Source organism: Pezoporus wallicus, unplaced genomic scaffold (genome assembly GCF_028554395.1).
Source record: "Pezoporus wallicus isolate ANWC-B61680 ecotype Strahan unplaced genomic scaffold, APGP_CSIRO_Pwel_v1 scaffold_6446, whole genome shotgun sequence".
NCBI classification, from domain to species: Eukaryota; Metazoa; Chordata; class Aves; order Psittaciformes; family Psittacidae; genus Pezoporus; species Pezoporus wallicus.
Window position 1 is genome coordinate 5,358,985 of NW_026636264.1, and position 21,037 is coordinate 5,380,021.

At 38.2% G+C, this 21,037-nt stretch overlaps 2 protein-coding genes across 7 annotated transcripts in view; one reads left to right on the forward strand and one right to left on the reverse strand.

The window, feature by feature from the left end:
- The window catches only part of AASDHPPT (aminoadipate-semialdehyde dehydrogenase-phosphopantetheinyl transferase), a 29,113-nt gene extending 25,471 nt beyond the window's left edge, over window positions 1-3,642 (reverse strand). For all 3 annotated transcript variants that reach the window (XR_008970969.1, XM_057399739.1, XM_057399740.1), the window contains exons 1-2: window positions 3,434-3,642; window positions 2,210-2,435 (exon numbers count right to left, since the gene is read on the reverse strand). Coding sequence is in view for 2 of the 3 variants with exons in the window: in XM_057399739.1 (XP_057255722.1) it covers window positions 2,210-2,435; window positions 3,434-3,577 (370 nt within the window). In the remaining variant the exon portion in view is untranslated. The remainder of the gene's footprint in view (window positions 1-2,209; window positions 2,436-3,433) is intronic.
- A 96-nt stretch (window positions 3,643-3,738) lies between these two features.
- On the forward strand, window positions 3,739-16,968 carry KBTBD3 (kelch repeat and BTB domain containing 3). 4 transcript variants are annotated; one of them, XM_057399742.1, is made up of 4 exons: window positions 3,883-4,021; window positions 10,765-10,896; window positions 12,285-12,532; window positions 15,210-16,968. In XM_057399742.1, exons 2-4 carry the CDS (start codon window positions 10,813-10,815, stop codon window positions 16,828-16,830), a joined length of 1,953 nt encoding a protein of 650 aa, XP_057255725.1. In that variant the 5' UTR covers window positions 3,883-4,021; window positions 10,765-10,812; the 3' UTR covers window positions 16,831-16,968. The 4 variants fall into 4 exon arrangements, with proteins under 4 accessions (XP_057255727.1, XP_057255725.1, XP_057255724.1 ...); XM_057399744.1 differs by lacking the exon at window positions 10,765-10,896 and having other exon boundaries at window positions 3,739-4,021; XM_057399741.1 differs by lacking the exon at window positions 3,883-4,021 and having other exon boundaries at window positions 10,177-10,896.
- Window positions 16,969-21,037: the final 4,069 nt, after the last annotated feature.

Here is a 21,037-nt window from a genome sequence, read left to right on the forward strand (position 1 = left end):
TTTTTCATTTCCCAAGAAATACTTAAAATACAAACATTTGAAGTTTTTGATTTTCACTATTTATCTACTGAAACAGGAAAGCTTTTTAAATTGAGTAATTGAGTCCTTCTCTGCAGGGAGAAGGACTTGAGGGTGTTGGTTGATGAGAAAATGAACATGAGCCAGCAGTGTGAGCTCACAGCCCAGAAAGCCAACCATATCCTGGGCTGCATCAAAAGGAGCATGACCAGCAGGTCGAAGGAGGTGATCCTGCCCCTCTGCTCTGCTCTCGTGAGACCTCATTTGGAGTATTGTGTGCAGTTCTGGTGTCAACATAAAAAGGACATGGAACTGTTGGAACAAGTCCAGAGGAGGGCCACGAGGATGATGAGGGGACTGGAGCACCTCCTGTATGCAGACAGGCTGAGAAAGTTGGGGCTGTTCAGCCTGGAGAAGAGAAGGCTGAGTGGAGACCTCATAGCAGCCTTCCAGTACCTGAAGGGGGCCTATAGGGATGCTGGAGACTGTAGTGATAGGACAAGGGGTAACAGGTTAAAACCTGAACAGGGGAAGTTTAGATTGGATATAAGGAAGAAATTCTTTCCTGTTAGGGTGGTAAGGCCCTGGAATGGGTTGCCCAGGGAGGTTGTGAATGCTCCATTCATGGCAGTGTTCAAGGTCAGGTTGGATGAAGCCTTGGGTGAGATGGTTTAGTGTGAGGTGTCCCTGCCCATGGCAGGGGGGTTGTAACTAGATGATCTTAAGGTCCTTTCCAACCCTAGCTATTCTATGATTCTATGATTATGGAGTCTTGGGGTAAGGCCTTCGGCAAGCCCAAAGTGTTTCCAGGGTACTGGGCCTGGGTGTTAATTTTTAACATAGTAGCCTGCACAGCACTGGGTTTTAAATCTTTGCCTAGAATGGTGCTGAGGCCACACAAGTATCAGCAATGTTTGCATGGCATCAAGGCCTTCTCCATCAGCAAATAGGCTGAGGGTGTGTAAGACAACAGGAGAAGAAACAGCTGGGACATCACTTTGTTTTCTTTTGCTTGGGAGAGGCATGATAAGAACCAGCCTCGAGCTTAATCTGGTATTTGGGCCCTGCATTACTGCAGTCCCTTCAGGGGTGTACCTGTTCCAGCACAGCCTCACCCACAGGCCACAGCTCCTGCCACAAAATATACAATTGCTCTGATGTGGAGTCATCCACTGGCTACATGCGGCCTCACATGCCGACCAACACCTTTAGACTGAGGGCCTACAGCAGACAGAAATGAGTCACAGATGATTAGGCTACAGTAAGGAAGTTATCCTGTCAAGGTTTATTTGAATCTTTACCTTACTACACAAATTATTTCACAGCATAAAATGCTGGGAAATTTAATATTGTGAAGAGAGATTTTCTAAGAACACAGCTATTACGGTCATATGTGGTTAAACATTTGTGGAAGAGTCTCAAAAACTAAAATTCCAGTAAATTGTAAATCCCAGTATGCTTCTTGTTTAAACCAGCCATACACTGATGAATATTTGTGAACTAAATGATCTCCATAACACTGTATTTAAAAATACACTTTGCTACAACTCTGATTTATGATTCGAGTCCTGAAATTCACTAATAAAGTCAGGTTAGTGAAACATTTCATACAAGTAAACAGCCAACAGCTAGCTAGCGAAGTTTAGTCTTTTACCAGCGGCACCTCAGATGTTTCCTCCTCATGATCTCCTCTCACTGGGGATTACTATACACAGTGACAACAAATCTCCGATGCCAGTCTGCTTACAGTACTGGGCCTTGTGCTGACACATACGATTTCCACGCTTACGGGACGAAGGAGTAACACTCAAGAGATTATAAATTTTCACGGGGATTGGTCCCACTGTCCCTAGCTGGAAAGCTGTCCCTGCTTCTACCTAACAGACACCAAACCTGCAATTAAAATAGCTGCAGATGCCAATCTTGCCAGTATCATAGCAGGATACATGACTTTATTTTTCCAGGATTCTGCTTTCCTAAACTGGTAATATAGCCATATCTGGTGTAACAGAAAATCCAAAATAATCTATGAGGAGTGCATTTCATAATTAAAATAGCAAATATACAATATGTTCATACTCTCTCTTCTAATTACACTAAATTCCTAGGACACAGATTGGTTCTTTGGGAAACATTAAAGTATTCAGCACTTAAGCCTAGAGAATCCACTTTGGTCACCATAATGCATTACCTGGCAAATTAGTCTTCATAATATCAATGCCAACTTGAAGCTCAGGCTCAGCTGCAAGAACTGCATAATCTCCTTGATGAGAGACATTGAAGTTGTAATTCGAATAGATACTGAGTACGTTATTTGCCAGAAAAGGTTTTCCTTTCGATGTCCTTTGCAAGTGTATTTCATTCCAAGGTATGCACAACTTCTCTGCAATTAATTTCCGCATCAGCAGGCGACCAGCCTATGAAATAAAACAGAAGCAATTCATATGGAACTATTATGCTACCTCCAAAATATCTGTGGTTGCTAGAAAAAAAACACTTTATTTTATAAGTAGCTTTATTATTCCTGACAGAAATTAAGAGTATATTTTTGCTCAACCATTTAGATTTCTTTTATAAAAGCCTGCACACCAAGTAAATTTAACCAAAAGAGTTCACAAGACTAAGTACAGAATACATCTGTTATCACTATTAGGACAGAGACAACCCAATAAAAAGCTATCCCAGCCTAGAAGAAGCACATAAAATAGTTCCTTCTCAAGCTTATTTAGGATACTTTATTGCACAGATGAATACTTTTTATACCACACTGAGCAGTAAAACTGTCTCAACAGCTTTCAGTACATTCGTTAAGTCATTTTGGCAGTAAATGAAATGCTCAACATCTTAAAGTGACAAGGAATTTCGTACAGATAAGCAGCATTAGTCTGTATTATTGCCACGCTGCTATGTGAGATTTAAAACCTGAATTATGTAAAACAGCTTTACTTTCTTATACATTACACTACTGTCTTCATGTATGTCTCCTACTACACCGGTTTTGTCTCCTAACTTAGTATCATGACATAAACCTTGTAAAGTCTTTCAGAGTTAACTAGCAGACTGCAAACGTCCCTTCTTCCTCCTAAGTGTAAGTAGAACTGACAATTAATTCTCTGTAAAGCAGTTTCTGCTCTGAAATGGCCTTGCAGGGTGTATTTTCCTTAGAGAAGTACTGAATTCACTGAGACAACCGCGTCCCCAGGAGAAAGAGGCCCGGGCCACGAGCGGCGCCAGAGACGGCTCCCAGCGGAGTGGTCCCGGGCAGCCGCCGCTACACCCCCGCGAACAGCGCCCGCAGTAGCGGGACAGAACAAAGCGGAGGGCCCCGGACGCTTTGCATCCCGCCCTTGGACGAACGCCGCCAGCCCTGAGGAGGAGAACCCGCCCCGCGCCGTGTCCCCCCTCCAGCATGTACCAAGGCGGCTTTGGCATCGCGGGCAAAGACAAACTGGCCGATGCGGTCCTTCTCCTCGGGCTGCACCAGCTGCGCCGCCAGCAGCCACTCCTGGCGGCAGGGGCGCCAGGCGGCGCAGGGGAAGGCCCAACGCACGCTGCCCATGGACACCGCAAATCGACAGGGCCGTGCGGGCCACGCTCCCCAACGCCGTCAGACAGCAGCGCTGCCCTCCCGCTTCCCTTCACCGCTTTAGGGCCGCCGTGACCCCCCGGCCCAAACTGTGCGCGCAGGAATCAGTGGGGGGCGGGACCCGGTGCCGGGGGACGGCTGCCAACGCGGTACCAATGCGCCCCGTTAGCGACGGGGAATGCGCCAGGTACCGGCGTATCAGGAGAAAGGCGGAGCCTGCGGCTGAGCTGCACCCGCGCTGTCGTCAGAGAGCAACCCGCTCCGGAGGGTGGGCGGGCTTTCACTCGGATTGACGGCGGAGGGAACCATTCCGAGCTCAAGAAGCGGGAAAATGACACCGGAAGCAGCCAATCTGCTGGCGCTGCTGCTGCGGAGGGTGGGCCAGAGCGGTCGGTGAGCTGCTGGTGTTGGCTGCAGGTGGGTGCGCGCTGCTCGGAGGGAGTGCTAAGGGGTACTAGCTCGGTTGCGGAGAGGCGGCAGCGCTGGGCACCTCCACGTCCCGTGCCCGGGCCCTGCGGGAGGAGGGCAGCCCGTTGCCTCGTCCTACTGTGCCCCCCAGGATTAGTCCGTCCTTAGAATAAATGAAGCCGCCGCAGGGCGCAAGCGCGGGCTGCTGGGCATGCGCAGTAGCGGGGCTGAGTCCCCGGCCTCCCTCTGGGGGCGGGGCGAGGGGTGGAGTTGATGGTGGCGGGCGCTGTCCAAGTGGCTGCTGCCGACGGCCGGGGCCTTCTTGCGGAGTGTGATTTGTTTGTCACTCCTGGCTGCCCCGGCTTTGTGCGAGTCAGGGCCGTGTTTATGCCTTCGGTGAGAGCGTCCGTCGGTGTGTCTTCATAGCACCGTTACTGGTAAACGGCTGACGATGCCCCCCTCCCCGGTGCCGCTGGCCTCATCTTTGCCGGAAGTCCATCCATGCTCCTGCATTACCGGGCCGGGGCGGCCTGTGCCCTCCTGTTCGTACTGCTGGGTGTTGTCTAAAGGAGACAGTTGTTCACACAGCAGATACACTGCATCGCCCCGGCGTGGTTCTGGCTTCTAAAGTGTGTGTCCAAACAAAAGCCGCCTATGTCCTGTGCTTTTGATTTTGCTAAGGGCTGTAGTGGTTGTCAGAACTGGGTTCTGCCGTGCACTTGCAGGCCATCTGTAAGTCATCAAAAGACAGTGATTTTGTTTATCCTTTGGTTTTGAAGCTAAAAATTTAGGGCCTGTTTTAAAATTTATGACCCTTCTTTTTGTTGTTTGTATTTAGAAATACTTAATTTTTTAAATATTCTACATTGACTGCATATGAATAACTCAAATACCAGAAATTACATTTTCAGGTATTTCTTAGAATTTTTATTTTTTTGTTTTGTAGTTTTTGTTGTGGTTGTTTGGGGTCTTTGGGGGTTGTTGTTTTTTGTGGGTTTTTCTTAGCATTCCCAGCTCCTAAATGTGAAAAAGCACTATTTCCACATAAGCCAGAACTGCTGTCTTTGAGCCTAAAATAAGACTTACTGAGCATAAACTGGTGTTTGCAAAGTATTTTGAACACAAAAGCAACATTTGGGGGGAAAAATAAATGTTGCAGCAAGGAGTCAGAAGTGTAATTCACTTATTTTTAAATATGGCTCCCATTTTGCTTTATGACTCGGTCAAGCAAGGGATGTGTACCTACTCTCTTATGCATAACCCAAAGATAGAGACTAAGTAGACTGGCAGAAGGAGAGGATTTGGCACAGTCAACACAAAATCTCAACCCAACCAGCAAACCCCCAGGAAAATGTTATTCACCGCTATTAAACTGTAGCTGAGGCTTAAGTTTCAAGCATTGTATCCTGCACGCTTTGAAGAGGAAACTGTGGCCATGTACATATTTAGTTACTGATATGTGATAACACTAATACAATGTGGATCTTACCTAGTTCTAGAAAAACCCTCAGGTTTTATTAATAGATTTGACTTGTCCGATCTTTCTGCTTAGAGAGACTGTAAGCATGTAGCAGTTTTTTCACTAGCAGATTTTTTAATGTACATCATGTGTGAGTGCAAACTGAGATTCAAGATGTACTGTGCAATACATAATTATGAATATATTCAAGATAAAATCATTTTTATTACAAGTAAAACATGCTATGATAATAACCTATGCTAACTTATAAGTATGCTTAATATTGTATGTGTGCTTTGAAAAAAAACACAAGTTAATCACATACAGAAATGACGGACTACAGAACTCAGTAAAAAGCAGTAATTTACTCTTCCCAAATGTGCAGTTATTATTTTTGTCAGAAGTACAGCATGGCGGTTTAATTCTTTTTCCCCTGAAAATTAAAATTACAGTTCTTGAACTTTTTTAGCTAAGAAAATTATTTCCAAAGGAACTTGATGAATTCAAGAAATACAGCTTTAGGATAAATTCCAGTCAGTTTGAGTTCTCCTAAATGATTATTTATCTTAATGGATTCATGTGTTTGTGAGAAGATAGGCAGTTAAAGATCACTGTTTCCAAAGAGGAAATCTTTCACTTTTGGGATGCTTCCAGGAATTGGAGCAGTTTCACTGCTTCCTACTGGTACCATGCTGGGTTTTTTTCCATGCTGTTTGGTTGGTTTTGGGTTGTATTTTTTCAATTACTTCTAAAGAACCCAAAGCTTTAAAGTCTCTGTGTCACCTTTCCTTCTTAGAATACTGTCTCACATGTATTATTGATAAATGCCACTTCTGTGGATTAAATGTCTCAAAATGTCAATTGCATCTTTTCTGGTTGTCTAAAAATGATTGACTGGATATTCATTTTCTTTGAAGTTCAGTTATTTATGAAAAAGCTGTGGGATTCAGTTGCATTGAAATTTGCAGACAGGAACCTGGAATTCTGTTGCTGTCTGTTTTCAATCTTAAGACAGTTTTTATATTTTAATTATATTTCAATCCACTCTTGTCTTTTTAGTTGGCAATTTAAAGTGTCACCAAATTAAAACTGTCACCAAACCCTTTATATATCTGTTCCACTCATATTCATATTGCTGAGTATTAAATTAGGTGCTTTTAAATTAGATGTGTAGTGGAGAGTGGTGTCTTTAAAATTATTAATAAATTACTAATTTCTCCCCCGTTTGAATAGGTAGAGTGGAAATAGCAAATCATCTTGATGGCTATATAGTCGACTTTATAATAATTGGTTTTAATATTAGACTTTTTAAATGCTGATCTTGACCTTTTCAAAACTTGCATTAACTACAGTTACATTTTTTGGGGGGGGAAAAAAAAACAAAACAAAACTTAAAACCTTCTCTAAAGAAATGTATTCAATTTCTGTATCTTCATTGGGCTTTCTTCCTTTCTTCTTAATTCTTTCTTCCTAGGCACATAAAGTATGCTGTAAAATGCCAGCATTTAAGATTTATTTATTTTTTTTTCAATCCTGCTGCTTAGTAAGTTATACTATTCAAGTTGGGAGAACGTTAAGTTACAAAGGTAATTGCCTTACAATTGTAAAGTACTGTACAAATAAAGGTTGAGTTTAGACTCTTTTTGCCAGCTGTGTTGGTAGAGGAGAGAACATGTACACACAGAATGTTACTTGTGCTGTTTGAATGCATACATGCCTCATATGAGATTGGTGTCTGTTGTGTTGGGAACGCTCCCAGGCTTCAATCCCATTAAAAGGGTTTGGTCATGTTTATTGGCAGGCAGGCTTGGCCCTATCATGCTTTTGCTGACAAAATCCTAACTTACCTACACACGATACTAAGGCACGCTCAGTACTTTCACAAGACTACATCCCTGTGGCTATTACAAAGTCACAAATGTTTGTATATATATCTTTTTATTGCTATCACAAAATGATCAAAACAGTTTGGTGTAAGTCTTCTCCAGTGTCATTCTGTACCCTGTGTCCTCATCTGGACGTTCATGCTCCATTATTACACAGGCTCTTGCCCTTCCTTGTTGAGTAATTTTGCTCTGTTATTCACTTCAATTTAATTGCACATCTAATACCATTTTCAACTTCATTAGCATATTTAAACTTCCGTAACCATTTTATCTGTCAGTTGTAGCACTAAGGCTGTTTTGACTGTTGGTTTAGCAAAGTCTTTTCAGCAAAAGTGTTTAGGAATATATGTCCTTTATACGGGTATGTTTTGATTGATGCTCTGTTGAGAATTACCATAGACCCTGCACCAACAGAAGTTTGTGCTCAAAGTTCCCTCCACATTTCTGTTTGCTTTGTTGTCTCAAATCTCAAATGGTAGAATGGATGTGAACACCATTTCTAGGAATCATATTGCAGTGGTTATGATTTTTGTGTGTGCCTGTTGAGATATTCTGAAAATGGCTGTCCTGGATGTTTTTGGATTCCTGTATGTTTAACAGTATGCTGTGTTTACAGTCTTTTAGTGTAGTATCTAAGATTCAGCAAATATGAATTTGATACTCAAAAGGGCTGCTGGACTTTCTGAAGGATAAGGATAACTATAAACAAATAAAGTACACATTTCAACTTCATCCACACACAAAACTGTAAGTACATCTAAGAAGGATTGTTTATAGTGCCAACTGTTGATGGTGCCAAAAGAAAATCTTTATAAATACATTATGTCTTGTAACTGTCTTTGGAAAAGGAGTATTAGCATTGGTGAAGTAAAATTCCTCTAGAAATACAGTGAATGGTTTTGGCAGCTGTTTGGTATCTAAGTATTAAGGTCAGATAAACGTTTTCTTGGAGCTTTTTAATAATACCTCAGTTACTACTAGAAGGAATGTGTTTGTCTTATTTATCAATCATGTGCTTACCAGACTTTTCAATGTGGTTACCTGGCATCTAGGTCAATGAGCTCATTATGTTCTAGGCTGCTCCATCCCTTATCACCTAGGGAAAAGGACAATGTTAGAAGAGTCTTGTGAGCAGCAGAACTAATGAGGTCTGGGTCCTTATTAATGGACTTTGTGGTAGACCAGAAGAATGTTCTTATTCTCAGATGTCCCAGGTGGTCCCTGGTTCATCCCCTGTTATGACCACAGTTAGCTTACCATCCCCAAGCTCCTTCTCTTCAAGTGCTAGCTGCTTTATGGCCCTACATAGGCTGGCCATTTCTTGCCACTTAACTGTCAAGTGTGCAAAATGCCTTGTCCCTCAAATGGAGATCTGCACAGATAGCTATGAGAGGTATACATATCTCCCCAAGCATGTATTATGTGCGGTGTACCTTGTAACTATAATGGCCAACAGGCCACTTATTTGATATGACTTTCAAGCAGAAAAATAGGGGAAATGCATTAACTTTAAGGGGGTGGGGAAGGGGGAGGGTTTAGAGATTTATGTTGGTGTGGTTTTTTTTTTTAAACCAGTCTAATAGTTAACCAGGTGTTTAGCACTATAAGATGTATAAACGTTCAGTATGTGAGCAGAGTTTTGTCAAGTGATAGGGTTGCCTGAATTTGGTCATATCAGAGAACACATCTGATCTCACACAGGAAATACCCAGTCACATACACTAGTACACAGGGTCTGATGCGTCATGTTACAGATGCTTGAAGGCTGGTTGTGTGACAGGCACCAAGTGGGTCAGATGATGGACAAGGTCTTAGGAATACAGCTTTTGCCTGACATGATGAGAAGCTGTATGGCACACAGCCATATGTTATGAAACAAAAGTAGGAAATCCCAACTCCAGTGAGCTATCCACTGGAGTTTGGTTCTTGGTAATCCACATAAGAGACAGACTGTAAGTGGAATCCTATGGGAGTAAGTGAAGCAAATACAAACAGGGTCATTCCCCAGCCTTCCTGAAATCCAGACCTACTCAACATACATCTGCACCCACTGTGTTTTCTACCCTTTTGTCAGCAACTCAATCAAATATTTATAAATATAACTATTGATTAATTCATATGGCTTTATAGAAGAAAAAAAAACAATTAGCATGAAATAATTATAAATGATTGTTGGCCTTGTTTAGCATACCAAGTTTTCACTGAATTGTTAAGATGTTTTGGCAGGCTCCAAAATTATCAACAGATCCAGTAAAGTGGTAACTTAGTACCAAAAATATCAAAGAAAACAGGGGTTGGCTAGAAGGGAGATGAGAACTGAATTCTTTTAAATTTATTTTTTAATGGAGTGGAGGGTAAATTAGGCTAAGCCATAGCACAGTATTCATTAGTATCTTCCTTAATGATGGACAATTAGAGGTACACTGCTGAAATTTGCTTTTAATAAAAAATAAGAAGACACCGCTATTACAGATTAGGACTAAATGCATTGGATGAGCTGCAGACTGGAGTAGTGAGACAGTCATGAGATCTCAACTGTAATGCTGTACAACAAATTTGATATCTGTGAAAGAAAAATGAAATCATATGAGTGGGAGAAAACTGCAAGAAATAATCAGGAAAACAAAAATTCAGTCTTATAAATGGATCTTAGAAAGTTTGACAGTTCATTTTAATAAAAGTTGAAGATATCAACACTCTTGATAATTAGAAAAGTGACAAAATATACAGACTAAATATACAAAGGAAAATTAAGTCAAATGCAGTTTTGACAGAAGAAAGATCTATGTAAGCAGTAATAAATTGATTGTGTAATTAAAAGTTTTGCAGTCTTGGCACCAATGTACTGGGATAGTCTTTCTGTGGAAATAGTGGCAATACAAGAAAACTCGCTGAAACATAGATTGCTTTTATAAAAGTGATTATATGATGTCTTTGACTAAAATAGCAGAGATGGACTTGACATTTTTCTGTGTTTATTGTTCAAAGAAGAATATTAGTGAAATTGGTAATTTTACTAATAAAAAACAAGTTGTAGCTTGAAGCTTGCTAAAGCAATTACATTTAAAAGGAGAAAAACACCTACTATCTATTATCAATTGCAGAATTTTGTGAAAGGTTTACATTTCTTTTAGAAGTGTTACTTTACATGATGCCAAATAAACTGTGAAATTCAATCACTTTTTTTTAAAGTTCATTCAAATACAGGAAACTTACTGTACTGAAACAACTCTGCTTTTGAAGATTAATCCTTTTGAGGAACAGGCTTTTAAGTTCATAAGAAAAGGGTATTCTATAGAATTCTGACACCCTTTATGATTTATGGATCTTTATGATTTATGGAGTTGGGTTTATGAGGCCATACATTATCAGAATAAATGGTGGTCTTGTTCTTCTGTATTTCCTAGTTCCTCAGGCTTAGAATGGAAAGAGTGAATACGTGAGATTGTCGGGCCATGGGAAAGAGAAGATGCGTGCTCCAAGGGTGCCAGTGCTGGCAGCAAGATCAATGGATCTCTTCTATTCCAGGAGACCTGGAGGTCTATTTGTGGTTGGAGTAACCTGACTAGATAAAGTATAGATCAGTCTGCTTATGAAAGTACCTCCCATGAAGAAGACTGCCTGATGGCTTAGTTTCCTCTGAATGAATCATGTTAACAGATAAACCTTTCCATGAAATTAAAAACCAAACCCAGTATTTTTCTGGTTTCTGGGTTTCCTTGGAAATTTTTATCCCCTTCTTTGTCAATTCAGGTGGGCCATTATCTGTTGCTAATTTTAAGTGGAATTGTGAAAGCAAAATCCTTCAATAGAAAAAACTTTGAGTGTTTCCTTAAGTTTTAAAATAGGCAAGCTTGAAATTTGCAGTAAGGGCAGTTAATGCATCTGTAGAAGTATAAAAACTTATTTAAATAGGTGTAAAAAAAATATGCTCACATTTGAAGTTTGTGGTTTTTTGTTTTTTTTTTTTACATTGGCAGAGTGGAGTAAAATCTTTTTATCGTAAAAAAATAAGAGAAGGCCAACTTGCCATACAAACAATGCACTTCAGGATAGGGATTTTCACCAGAAAAACTTGTCTGCTGAAAGGGATATTGCAATGTCTTAAACGGTTCTGAAGCCAGTTAGTTTATGCCACTGTAAATGAAGTTCACTGTGTGCAGCATAAGCTATAGGCAAACCTACAGCTTCCTAGCAGGACTAGAGGTAAAACATAAATTCAGTACCAATTGACTGGACACTCAGAGTTCCTCTGTCACCAAAGCATCTTTAAGTGAGCCTGTTTTGTCAGCCCTAGCAGTGATTAGGCCATGCTGTCAGTGTGTTTGTATTCTGTTATTTTGGTCTGGAGTACCTAATGGTAATTTACTTAGAATGCAGTATAGTAGCCTGTATCTGCTTTCCACTGTAAGCTGTAGAAAGACCATTGGTCTGCTTTGAGCATGGGGGTTTGTAGTATACAGATGAACCTTCTGGAATCTAAAAATATGTAACAAATATTTCATTTCTATCTTCATTTTGCATGAAACTGTAGGAGTTTGGGGGTTTTTGAGAGTAAGCCTAGGACTAGTCTTTCTCTTCAATAACCGTTAAAAACTTTTAACACATTCCTGGGTGTGCTTCCTGTGGACTTTATTGAAAAAATTCCTACAGGTGGGTACTATTTGTAGAATTGTTCTTTGATGTATGTCAGCTATTTTACTTTTCAGAGTATGCTATGTGTATATAGTTTGCAAAGGAGAAGTAGTATTATGAAATCTAACTAAATTAAGTGTAAAAGTAACTTATAACCCAAATTTATAACTGTGCATAGGACTTACAAGCCAAATTCAATGCTGGGAATTTGTTTGGTTTATTGTATATTGTTTTTTAACTTTTTTTTTTTTTTAATAGACTGTAAAATCAACTACTTATCTTTCCATTTCAGTTTCAGGAACAGATTGAAGAAACCATGGCCAATCAACGGGATTACATTAGCAGACCTATTTGCAATGGAATTTCTGTTCCTGAAAATAAAATCAGTTCCTTAGTGGCTGAAGGTCATGGACAACAAATTCTAAAAGTACTACAAAAGTTCAGAGAACAAAATATATTTTTTGACTTCAAAATTCTTGTGAAAGATGAAATAATTCCTTGTCATCGTTGTGTACTGGCAGCGTGCAGTGATTTTTTCAGGTAAACCTAATTTTGGCATGAGTTTTCAGGAAATGGATTGTTAATTCTCTGGGAGGGAAGGAAGGAATATAATTACAAAAAATAAAAAAGAAATCATCAGCTGAATATATATGTCTGCAGAGTTTTGAGGAAAGCATTCAAACATTTTACGGATAGGGAAAAAAAACCAAGCCAACAAAAAAGTGTTAGATGCCTTACCATACCCCAAATATGTCTGGTTTTATTTCCAAAGTGACACAAGGACTCTATGAATCTGAGATTCATACGTACTTCAGACTGTGAAATACAAATGTTAAACCATGAGTTCATGGTTTATGCTGTTAGGTAGAATTGACATAAGTTGTGTACCGTTAAGACATACCTGTTGCCTTAAAGGTCTGCAAGGGTATCGCTTGACTTTGTATGTGACAGTCTATGTACTTTGACACTTTTGTATTGTGAAACATAACAGGTTAATTAAAAGTACATCTTGCATTGAGCAATTTTGGATAAATGGTACGTGGTTTGGAAAGGTGCTGGGTTTTGTTTGCCTAAGATGGGTAGTCAGCACAGTATTTTGTTCATAGTTTGTCTTCAGAGGTATTTAAACATACATTTTTTCTAAACTATAGATACCAGCCTTTCAGCATGAAATGGATCTGTGATCTTCTGGTGCTTAAAGTTATTCATTTTTAAGGGGCAGACAGACCATTCACATATATACCAATTTATGAAGAGCCTTAGTAAGACTCAAACTTGTGATTTCACCCTGAAAGTTTGTTTCTAAATACACCGTTTACTAAAACACAAAGCTAAGATGCTCTAACAATAAAAAAAAATGGGCTCCTAGAAATAAGTTAATGACGTTGATTCAAGTTGCCCATACGCAGGTGACAAATGCTATTTTCAAATGTCCTGGAGCATCCCACAGTCTGTGGGAGTCTGTCACATACGGCAGAGTATACAGGCTAGACGTGTTCTTATGGCTTCTGAAAAAACAAGAAATGCCAATGAAATAAGCTATTTCTCCACTGTAGCAGCAGATTTGTTTTTTTCTCTGACACACAACTTCTAGCATTTCAAGTGTTTACAGCTTGACAGCACAGAAATGCTCTGGTGTAAAGGAAGAAATTTTCCAGTAGAAAGGTAGAAATTCATGAATTCTCCTAGAATACAAGGCCCTTCTATTACCTTCAGGGAATAAAAAGTACCTAAGTCCACTAGATATATTTTTAAATGAAACGCCTTTGTTTTCCTTGATCTTTGAACTTCTCCTAGTTTTGCTTTCATTGTGTAAACCCAAGATTCAGCAACATTTTGCTCCCTCCTTCTTAGCTTTTGGAATCAAAGCCTCTGCCCACATTGCTCTCCTTCAACTAGAATTGTTCAGTTGCTATTTTATGTTGTAATTAGAGATGTGTATCACAGCTCTTGGGTTAATAAGGAAAATATAATAATGATTGTCATTTAGTACACACAAAGATCTTTGGGACAAAAGTATCTTATTGCAATTCTGTGTTCTTGTTCAGGAGATCAGACAAGTTCATGCTTTACCTAATGTTCACTTCCCAAAAAGTATGCTATACAAAGTGATTTTTTTTTTTTTTCTCTTTAGCTTGATAAAAGTATGGGATTTTAAAAATCACATACTATGCAAATACTAATTGTATACCTGAACTGTAATACTTCTTTTTTAATAGGAACTATGATATATTAATAATCCAGATTATACACTTAGTATTTGGTGATTTATCTAAATCTTTCTCCACTTTCATTCTTTGTCAAACTCAGAAGCTGTTGCTATCCCAGTGTGATGCTTAGATTCTGAGAGGGTAGGGCAAGTGATGTTGCAACATGATTCTGGTGCCAGCACTTCCTGGCTTGAAAAACTAATTATTTTGCCATGTTAGATTGTGTGAAATAAATATTATTAGTATTTATCTAATATTTATTATTATTATGTTTAGTAATGATCAAAGTTGTAATAAAATTTGCACAAATCTACTGATCAATAGCTTGTTCCACTGTTTCAACCATCGACCTTGTATTCAGTCATAATCTACTTTCTGCACAAACTTCACTGTGTCATGAAATCCTGTGTCAAAACCGCATTTTTTTCTTGACATCTCCCTTTATCCATACATCTATCTGTCAACTCTAAAGCAAAAATTAAGTTTCCTTACATTTTTTCCTCCTCTTTCACCCTCACCTACTTTCATTACTTAGGAATGCACCCATCATCTATCCAGCAATTTGCTCAGCCTGCATCTGGAAGGCCTTTTTTTGCTTAGTTTCGTGTATTCATCTACAGTGCATGACCTAAATCATGGGGCTTTTCTACTATATATTTTTTAAATCAGCCTTTCTTTCTCAAGCTGTTGAAACTGATGCTGCCCAAACAATTTCACTTTTTCTCTCATAGAGAGCTGCAGACTTCACCACACTGTGAAAACCCATACAAACCACAGGTGCTTCTGTCATTTTCTGAGCAATCACTTTGAATATGTTCTTATCACCACTCCTTTTTTCTTCAACCATATCAAGCAAATCATGCATTGCTCTCACTTATAACTGTCACATTTTAGACCTATACAGCCTGCCTTATACACCCCGATTGTCTCCTTCCTCTCACACCAATGTTCTCTGCTGTTTGCTTGATCTTTAATTTGTGTTTATATCTTCTTTATTTTATCCACAGAGCCATGTTTGAAGTTAATATGAAAGAACGAGATGATGGCAATGTTACTATTAGTAATCTATCACCCAAGGCAGTGAAAGCCTTTCTTGATTATGCCTACACAGGAAAAACAGAGATAACAAATGATAATGTGGAAATGCTCTTCCAACTATCATCATTTCTTCAGGTTTCACTCCTTTCCAAAGCTTGCAGTGACTTTCTAATAAAAAGTATTGATCTTGTGAATTGCTTACAGTTGCTTTCTCTATCAGAAAGTTATGGTTCTGTCCGCTTATTTGATCATGCACTAGATTTTGTACAGCACCACTTTTCCTTGCTGCTTAGATCAAGTGATTTTTTGGAGATGAATTTTGAGATCCTACAAAAATGTCTCGAGGCTGATGAACTAAATGTCCCAGAGGAAGAATCAGTGTTGAAAGCTGTCCTTCAGTGGACCAAACACAACATCGAAACACGACAGAAATATCTGCCTAATCTGATTAAAAAAGTGAGACTGCACCAGTTACCGGAAAAGACTTTGCAGGACTTTCTACACTCTGAAGAACACTTACTTAAGAGTGCTAATTGCTCAGTAATAATCAATGATGCAGTTAAAAGTGTGCAAAACTTTAGCGGACTGTTTCCAGATGCACGTCCTTCAACCACAGAAAAATACATATTTGTTCATAAAACTGATGAAGATGGAGAAAACAGACATACATTCTGCTACAACATCAAAACAGATAAATGGAAAGAACTACCGCATACTCACATGATTGACCTTCCAGGGTCAAGCTTATCTAGTTACGGAGAAAAAATATTTATAACTGGAGGATGCAAAGGGAATTGTTATAGGACTGTCAGGCTTCATATTGCTGAACCATTTCATGATGCCACTGACCAAACCTGGTGCTACTGCCCAGTCAGTAATGAGTTCTCCATAGTGTCAGCTATGAAAAAACCAAGGACAATGCACACATCTGTTGTAACCTTAAATCAGCTGTTTGTAATAGGTGGAAAGACCAGGGGAGCTCAAGAAACCCGAAGCCTTTTGGATGTAGAATCATATAACCCTCTTTCCAAAGACTGGAAATCTGTAAGCCAGTTACCAAGAGGTATCTACTATCCAGAAGCAAGCGCATGTCAGAATGTAATTTACGTCCTTGGCTCAGAAGTAGAGATTACTGATGCCTTCAATCCATCTCTTGACTGTTTCTTTAAGTATAATGCTATGACTGATCAGTGGTCTGAGCTTGTAGCAGAATTTGGGCAGTTTTTCCATGCAACTCTAATCAAAGCCGTTCCAGTAAACTGTACATTGTACATATGTGATCTCTCCACCTACAAGGTCTACAGCTTTTGCCCAGAAACCTGTGTTTGGAAAGGGGAAGGATCTTTTGAATGTGCTGGCTTTAATGCAGGAGCAGTTGGGACAGAAGACAAAATTTACATATTAGGTGGTGATTATGCTCCAGAAGAAATCACAGATGAAGTTCAAGTCTACCATAGTAGTAGGTCTGAGTGGGAAGAAGTTTCACCAATGCCAAGAGCCTTAACTGAGTTTTACTGTCAGGTCATTCAGTTTAATAAATACAGGGACCCCTGGTCATCAGTATTAACAATTTGCTCTGGAGAATTTTGAAACTCCTGAGTCAAAAGAATCTATTTAAATGGACAAGTTTTAGAACAGATTTTTAGGTATTAATTTGCAGATGGAAAAATATGTACTATTTTATTTCAATCTTCAGTTTAAAGTGTATGCTGTAGAATTGCTTTTGGAAGAGTCCATTGTCATTCATTCTAGTCAATATATAGAAAGTATTAATTTTATATGCAAGTCTTCCCTGTAATTATCTGAATAATTTGCAAAATTATATTACTTTTCAAAAAAGCATAGTCATTCTGTAATATGTACCATTATTTCTGTAATATTCACAGTTGTCCCAGTAGACAAATTGCTGAGTGAGAAAACTGACTGTGATACTGTTTTCCCTATGTAACTGAAGTATAAAAGAAATTTACATTAGTGGTGTTTTAGTTAGAGGTTTTATATTCATGAATATATTCATATTCAGGAAGTCATTGTCAGCTTTATCTTATTAGAATGGCCTTAGCAAGGTCAAGAGCCAAAGTGACCTTCACAGCATTAAACCCAGGTATCTAACTTGAAGAGACTGATAATTCCTGTCATTTTACTTCAGCTCTTCGGTTTTACCACTTTTTCTCCATCCTTGTGCCTTAGTAGTAGCTGTAGTTTCTGTTTTCATCTCATCAAGTGTGGCGAGATAAACTTTGATAACATACTGCACAGTGAGCAAGATTTCTACAGGATGGATGATTCATGTGGTATCTTTGCTTCAGTCATGCTGTTAAGTAAAGAAAAAACACTTCAGGATATTTTCTAACAGCAGTCTTCCATCTCTGAAGTCTCCAGTGCTAGCTACTAAGCAGCCACTATGCTGCTTACAGCAGCAAGCTGTATCTAAACTTCACTTGGTTGCTTTGGTTACCTATGGGAAAAGTTTGTATCTTGCGATACGTCAAATACAAAGTTACCAAAGAAAAATCCCCATATTTAAAGACAAAGTAAATAGTATTTCTGAGGTGAAATAGTTCCTTTTTTTTTTTTTTTTTAAATTTATTTCATTTTTAACTTCTATAGTGGTTGAATCAAAATATTTTATCTTGTACTCCATGGTAAATTTAAGTGTTAAAATAATAGTTGGTAAACACTACACAATATATTGCTTGATAAACCTTCAGTACTCATCTATTATAGTGTTAAAATAGTAATGGACTTTTAGGATTAATATTAGTGTAGGCATACAGTGTGAAGTAAATTTGCATACAGAGTGGGACCTCTGTCTGACAGGAGGACACTGAAATTAGCTAGGTTTCTTCAATTCATCTGTAATCTCCACAGCCTGAGAATTTTCTTTCTTACCAGCTATTTGAATAAGATATTGGGAGCCATTATATTTCATATAAGTACTGTTTAAGCAGTAAGGTAATCTTATTCCCACAGAGTAGTTCTAAATATCTAAGCATATCTTTTCCAAGCAGTTTAAAAATTAACAAAATCTAGTGAGGCATCTAAAACATCTTTCATACGGTTTGAGATGTTCATCATCACATCACTGCTTCATGTACTTTTTGCAAAACTCAAGCTCAATATTAATGCTTAAAGCTCTATACTGCCTAGCAATATACCTCTGTTTTAAAAGGTAAACAACGGAAAGTTCCAATTCTGTGATATATTATAATTTATTATCAGATAAATTTAGAAAATGTTCACTGTAAATATTTTCGTAAGGATGAAAATGAAAAGGATGCACATTTGGAGAACATATTAATAGAGTCCTCCCACTCAATAATTTATTTGTATTAAGATACGTGTCAGTTCTATAGAAAAGAATAGCTTGTTGTTACAGTATTTCAGGCAACTTCCACATTTATTTTCCTCTTTTCATAGTGAGTTTCCAAATCATAACTACAGTTAGCCAAGTAACCTTTACAATCACCATACTGAAATGCAATTTTTTTTTTTTTGTTTATATTGGAACACAACTACTTTTTGTTACTGCAAAGAAAATGTATTGAATAGTATAGGAGAGATGGAGAATATGCTGAAACAGTAGGAAAAAAACAGACCTACAGGAAAATAGTTTCAGCATTAATAAAGCTAGTCGAAGCAGCAGAAACGTCATTAACTATTAATTATTGCAACATGTCACTTCATTGCAGTACAAGGCCCAATTCTTTGCTTGTGTTTTTGTGTTGGTTTTAGACCTGAGTAGTAGGAGTATACAATTTATGCAATAGTAACATGTTGTGCCCATAGCACAGGGGTATAAATAGCTATGCAAGTTGGAGAGGCAAGAGAATTGAGGTTTTTTTAATTGCCATTATCATGACCAAATTGCTGGGCCACATAAACAACAAATCAGTCAGAAATTCAGGTGATGCTCTTTCCAGTAAGTTTTTCCTTAGAGCTATTTTTTTTTCTGGCAGTCTTCCAGCTACAGTTGCTATGTATAGAAGCCTCTGGCATATGACATCAGACAGATTTATGACGTATGTGGTAAATTACTCATTATTTGTATATATAGTGAAAAATAAATGAAGCTTACTTTGGAAAATAGGCATGCTTCTTTAATATCCTATGCTATATTTGCACAGGAACTAAAGTCAGTTCCCAGTTTGACAAATTGTTCATGGATTTCAAATGGAGTTGACCTCTCTTACTTAGTAATCAGGAAATAACGCTGTAGTGTCAGTCACTTTATACAGTTGCTTACAGAAAAGTTAATGTGAAATAGTACTAATTTTCTTCAGTTACGTAGGTAAGCCTGTATTACAACTCTCCCAGAGGAAAAAAGGTCACTTTGCCACAATTCCACATAGAGTTAAATCTCATAGTACAGAATGCAGAAGAAGCTGTGTTAGAAAGTCATGTTTAAAAACAAGGCTTTGTGATAGAATTAAGGGCCTATGTTCCAAATTCTGTGATTAATTGCTAATGATGTGAGAAATCTCAGCAAAGTCAACTACACTACTCAGAAGAATATGGATTACTTGCAATAGGTAACTGCTATAAGTCTGGATCAGATAGATTTTCCAGTCTACACAGGTGTTATGCAGTTTCAAAAATGTCACAAAATTAGTGCAAAGCAAGTTTTTCTACATCTTTTTTGACTTTTCAGAGCTCACATTATTTTATGAAAAGGTATCTTCCTCTAAAAATAGTCCAGGACTAGGTTAATGATTACCTATATTCTCACTGAAATATAGTTAGATGTTTAAAACATACAAATTGCATGCAAAGTTATAATCCACTATTTGCACTTAAATGATGTAACCAAAACATTTCTAATAGTATTCTATGTCACAGGACACATTATAAGCATGAGCAGTATAATATACATGAAGATAATATATATTGTATGTGGTATTTTTATATCCAGTAATGATTATATTGGATAATCTTAGTTTTTAAAGAATGCTATGAAATTATGGCACTTTGGTAATGTTATCACACTGGTTTAGTTGTTACAATAAATATCAATTATTCAGGTGTTTATACTGATTATGTTTGCACAGACCTGATACTCTATTATTTATTAATGTATTTATTTTCTATATTCTAAATACATCTGTAGTAGTAAATCAGTTTACTGCAGTTAAAAATTCATTATATTCATAAAATGGAGTAGATTTACTGGGTCAGGTTTATTTCTGGTATTACTCCGTGAAGAAAGCTGTATATCTCCTCTGATTAGCAGTAGATAGTAGGAAAGATAGAGGCTATAGAATGTGATGTATGCAAGTTCATAATGTGGAGTCTAATTTTAGATGTTTCTGTCTGTAGGTGACCAACAGGAGGCAGCATATGATCTATTTTAATTAAAACAGGCTGAAACTGGGGATGTATTTGACTATAGCAGAACATTATGCTCAATTTACATTTTTTCCCTTTTAACAACCAATAAAGTGTAGAGATCAGTAACATGTTGCTGCTGCCCGGGCTCTGCTGATATGTGGAAAGTACAATGCTACATGTTTGCCGAGATGTTCATTCTTTTGTGAAATAAAAGCACTGAAGCAACTGATTCCTTCTCAGGTTTGACTTTTATTTCTTTTTTTTTTTTTGTGAGTTTCAAAATACAGTGAACCTACTACGCTTCCAGTGGGGTTGTTTTTTCTTTCTTTTTACAAGTGGAGAACATTTTGAATGTTAGATTATAACCAAGAATGCAGTTAGCGTGCATGAACATTGCAGAGGGAGGGTTTTTTTCTGTTATCCCTGGACTCTGTATTTGTATAGCCTTTGTATATCAATTTGCTGCTCC